Source organism: Vigna angularis, chromosome 4, assembly GCF_016808095.1.
Source record: "Vigna angularis cultivar LongXiaoDou No.4 chromosome 4, ASM1680809v1, whole genome shotgun sequence".
Lineage (NCBI taxonomy): Eukaryota > Viridiplantae > Streptophyta > Magnoliopsida > Fabales > Fabaceae > Vigna > Vigna angularis.
In genome coordinates, this window is record NC_068973.1 from 32,307,610 (window position 1) to 32,312,989 (window position 5,380).

At 33.2% G+C, this 5,380-nt stretch overlaps 1 protein-coding gene across 1 annotated transcript; it reads left to right on the forward strand.

The window, feature by feature from the left end:
- Window positions 1–1,496: 1,496 nt before the first annotated feature.
- On the forward strand, window positions 1,497–4,910 carry LOC108331372 (sugar transport protein 5-like). The gene is made up of 4 exons (XM_017566021.2): window positions 1,497–1,709; window positions 2,460–2,779; window positions 3,553–4,182; window positions 4,332–4,910. Exons 1-4 carry the CDS (start codon window positions 1,577–1,579, stop codon window positions 4,770–4,772), a joined length of 1,524 nt encoding a protein of 507 aa, XP_017421510.1. The 5' UTR covers window positions 1,497–1,576; the 3' UTR covers window positions 4,773–4,910.
- The last annotated feature ends 470 nt before the right edge of the window (window positions 4,911–5,380 follow it).

Here is a 5,380-nt window from a genome sequence, read left to right on the forward strand (position 1 = left end):
CTCGTGAGTGTGGTAGGATGAAACCCATTGGCAATGGCTTTGCAAAGCAGTAGAGGCCACCACGAGTGCATGATCCGTCATAGCTCAACAATCATTCTAAGTTCGGACAAGTCAAGTCTAGAATATAACATGCTAGGACATTTGATTTAGTTACTTTGCTTGATTTATCTTGTGTATGTTATGTGCTATTAATTTGTATGTTTTCCTTTATATCTAGCTTACCCTTCTACTTGTGTTTGTATTTTGTATGTTTGGTGTTCTTTCTGGGCAATGATCATCTATGGATGTGAGCAGAGGGAGATGAGGTGCCTCTGGAGCAGGCTTTAGAGGTGAGGTGACTCTGGAGCAAGCTTTGGAGGGCAAGATGCTGTTGTTTAGTCTAGTTAGGTTGTTTTTTTTGGGGTATAGTTTTGGAATACTCTCATGTATATAAAGTTTTAAATTCTACGGTTATTTTGGATGACTGTAAAGTTTATACTTTATCTTCGTGTCTTTAACTGTTCTATTTTATTATTTTTGTGACTACTATTATATGGTTTATTACTATATTTTGGGATGTTACAATAAATATATATATATATATATATATATATAATAAATTATAAAATATGTTAGGATGATTATATTTTATTAACCAATTTAATTTATTAAAAATTTATTAAAATGATATAATTAAATAAATTATGACTAAGGATATATATGTCATGAAAAATTAATTTTGGAAAAATCATAAACAATATTTTAATTTATTCAGTGATCAAATTACTAATATTAAAAGTTAACAAAAAAATAACTGATAGAAATTAGATAAAAAGAATTAATCCTCATATATAAACATGTAGATTTTTTTATTTCTTTTTTTTTTCATCTCATTAGGAGAAAAAAAAAAGAAACTAATGTGTTTTACAGTTCATTTATTTGGTTCCCAATGACAATCCTAGCTTTAGCTTATTTTTCTAATTGTTGTAAGTAAAATTAGAAATTACTCTATTAAATAAAGGATTTATTGTTCCATTATTATTAATCTGTTGGGATGCATAATCTAAGAGTATGTACCACCAAAAATTGTGAAGAGTTAATGAGTTATTCTTCCTAGCTAATTGACAATAAGTGAAGATTGGATCATCATCTTTTATCAGATATTATGTGTTTGCCGTATACACAAAGGTTATTTAAAAAATATTCCAACTAGGGTTTAACGACTAACTGGATTCGTGACTGGTGAGAGATTTTAGAGAGTGTACATGAAAACGTTTGAGTTCTATTTCTGTGCACAAGAAAATATCAAGGAGAACGTATCATAATGAAGAATTACTAAAAAAAAGTAATTAACGTTGCCGTGTACGATTAACAAGACAATCAGCATCTACAATGACATTTGTGGTAAAAAAAATATAAAAAAGATATCGGGCAGAATTTCTTCCCCTTGGAGCAACTTGCACAAGACAGCGTCCATACAAGACGCTTAGCCTATAAATTAGTAACCATGCAAACGCTCTTATTATTCTGAGCGCCACTGAACAGAGTTAGGTGAGTAATACAGAAAGAATAGCCGAGGAGCAGGCCGAGGTTCAAAATGGCCGGTGGTGCCTTCGCTGTGGATACACCAAACAATGGTTTCGCTGGCAAGATCACGCTCTCAATTATCATCAGTTGCATCGTTGCTGCATCCAGTGGACTCCTTTTTGGATATGACATCGGAATTTCAGGTTATTATCTCTTCTTTCCAGACTTTCCTCTTTTATCAGACCACGCTATTTGCGTTTAGGAGCTCCGCTACAACTTCTTCATCATACGCTGACTCTCGTGATTTGACACATGGTTGACAATCAATATGAAAAAGATATAGGAGGAAGTTTAAGATCACTATCTTACTTTTAATGATATTATTAACAGAATTAAGAATAATTATATGGGTTTTATATAACGTTACTTATATTAAAATTAAACTCAATCTATTTTAAGGGCATCGTGCATATTTTTTTTTTCACATAAAACATCAAACTTTTTTTTTTTTTTAGAAGAACCAACAATAACCTTTCACATCTTTCCTTTTAAATTTATCACTAAATCACAGTATAACTTCATTATTTAAATGTAGCTTTTAAGATAACTAAAATTTAAATGTAATTATTGCTAATTTCATGAGAATAACTTACATTTATATTACGTGTTTTACTAATTTTTCAATGAAAATTAATTCTAAAAGGGTATTGTTTGCACAAGGGGAAGAAAAATTGCATGTTCGAGAACTTATAATCAAAATAATTAAGTCATGACTTATTTGTGATACATATCAATCAAAGTTGTAAAAATTTACTAAATTCCGGCATAAAAAGGCTTTAAATTTAATTGCAGGTTGACGATTTTAAGAAAATAAATATATGCTTAGATTTATATTGAATAAAAGGTTTTAATTGAATGGCATCGGCTTACCCTCTTGTGTCCATAAATTTCAGGAGGTGTGACAACAATGGTACCATTTCTGCAGAAATTCTTTCCGGACATACTGAGAAAGGCTGCTAGTTCGGAAGTAAATATGTATTGCGTTTACGACAGTCAAGTATTGACATTGTTTACGTCTTCTCTTTACCTAGCTGGGTTGATATCATCTCTTGCAGCTAGTCGTGTCACAATGACACTGGGACGAAGAAACACCATTCTCCTTGGTGGAACCATCTTTTTCATTGGTGGTTCCCTTAATGGAGGCGCTGAAAATATTGCCATGCTCATTTTAGGTCGTATCTTACTTGGTTTTGGAGTTGGTTTTACCAATCAAGTGAGTTCACACATGCATATTTTTTACACCGCCACTTGCTTAAAATTCATTAACTATAAATGTTTACTCTATCTTCGTCTATATAAGGACTCCATTTGCTAAATTTCTATGTAAACACTTTAAGGAAAAGAAACTAAAATAATTTATTTTATTAAATAAAATTAGTTTACGTATAATAAAAAATATAAATTTTAATATCAGAAAACTTTTACAAATAAACTTAAGTAAGATTGTAAAAAGAAGTTTCTTTTTCTAAAAATATAACACATGCATGATGACATCATGACTACCATAATGGGCAAGGATATTCGCTATGATATTAATTTAGGGAGAGGATATACATGCTAATCTAGGTATTATTCTTACAGTTTTTTAAAAATAAAATTATAATTAATTCTTTTTGTTAACTTAAGTTCTTTTTTTTATCATGTTTCCCTATCCTTTTCCCAGTCGTAAACATAATTTTTATAATTCGGCATATGTTAAATAGAATTCCAACAAGTAGTCATTAATTAAATTTGGATTTTATATTTATAAAAGTCCCGGGTATGCATAATTTTAAATAGTCTGATCTTGTAACAACTAAAATAACGAAAAACCATTGAATGTATGATCATGTTCACAAATTATTTTTCTAATAATTAAAGGAGAAACAGATTAAGTCCAACCTTCTATCACATCATTCACATATTTGTAGCGTACAAGACATGCACAAAACTCAATTACTCCTGAAAAAGTCAAAACTAACTGGTTGATGCAATTACTTGGAAAAGGCAACGCCGTTGTACCTTTCTGAAATCGCTCCAGCAAAATGGCGAGGAGCTTTCAACGCAGGGTTCCAATTCTTCATATCGATCGGAGTGGTCGCTGCAGGCTGCATAAACTATGGAACCGCAAAGCACACGTGGGGTTGGAGAGTCTCTCTTGGCCTGGCCGTGGTGCCTGCAGGAGTCATGACACTGGGTGCATTCCTTATAACTGACACCCCAAGTAGCTTGGTTGAGCGTGGCAAAATAGACCAAGCCAGAAGAGCCTTGCACAAAGCCAGGGGATCCTCCACCGATGTTGAACCCGAATTGGAAGAACTCCTTAGGTTGTCAAAAGTTGCAAAATCTGTGGAGCAGGAACCCTTCAAGACCATATTTGAGAGGAAGTATCGACCCCACTTGGTCATGGCTTTTGCTATCCCATTTTTTCAACAAATGACAGGAATTAACATAGTCGCATTTTATTCTCCTAACCTCTTTCAATCAGTGGGTTTGGGACACGATGCCGCTTTACTTTCTGCCGTTATCCTCGGAGCAGTCAACCTTGCTTCTCTTCTCGTCTCTATTGGTATTGTTGATCGGTTTGGGCGAAGGTTCCTGTTCATAACTGGCGGCATATGCATGTTTCTTTCCCAGGTAAGCAAACTCAATTAACTTCTTTGAATTCACTTTTGAGTTATTCTTGAAAGATGCTACTTTTAGGTGTTATTTTCTTGAATGATGTTTTGATTAAGTCTAATGTCTATATATATTATTTGACAAATTTTGTAACCATCGCTGTGAAGGTTGCGGTGTCTGTTTTGCTAGCAGTGTCGACTGGTGTTCATGGTACAAAGGATATATCGAAGAGCAATGCAGTTCTGGTGTTGGTGCTACTGTGTTTCTACACTGCAGGATTTGGTTGGTCGTGGGGTCCTCTTACTTGGCTAATTCCAAGTGAAATTTTCCCCTTAAAAATCAGAACCACAGGACAAAGCATAGCTATTGCCGTGCAATTCATAGTCGTATTTATATTATCCCAGACATTCTTGTCAATGCTATGCCACTTTAAGTTTGCTGCCTTCTTGTTCTATGGGGGTTGGATTGTGGTGATGACCGTCTTTATTATATTTTTCTTGCCAGAAACAAAAGGGATTCCTTTGGAATCAATGTACAGCATATGGGGTAAACACTGGTTCTGGGGTCGGTTTGTGAAAGAAGAAGCTGCCCAAGAAAATCTTCCTTGAAACATAACTTAGGTATATATACTGTTGTTTGTAAGGAATAGTAAAAAAGAAAATTAGCTTCTCCAGCCGCAGATGAAAGTCAGTGTATATATATGAAGAAAAACTCTCATAATAAACGCTTTTACGAGCATCTAAATATATACTTTCTGACTGTTTCTGTATGAAATTGTCGAGTCAGTATAGCTTAATACATATCAGTTGTTTACTGCGACAACTCCCTTTTAAGATACTGGAAAATGAACACTTCGATCAAATTTATCAACATTCGTTACCGTTTATTTGGTATTTAGAAATAGAAAAATAAGTTAAATATTAAAGTATTGGTACATTATTGAAATTTATGAAGGAGGAATAAAAGTGGGCAAGGAATTTTGAAGTAAAAAGAGAAAGAAAAAGAATGATGATAATTCATTCAAAGAATTGAATTGGATATTATTATCCCTTACTAAATTAAACGAGTTTAAAACATTTGTTCTTTCCAGAGGCTTTCCTGCTTCCACATGTAAGCAATTCTTTAATTTTTAATTGAATGAAAAACACACACACAGGATCTTAAATTTTCATGATACTCACTATTATCTCATACACAGTAGAAAAGAACTTATCTG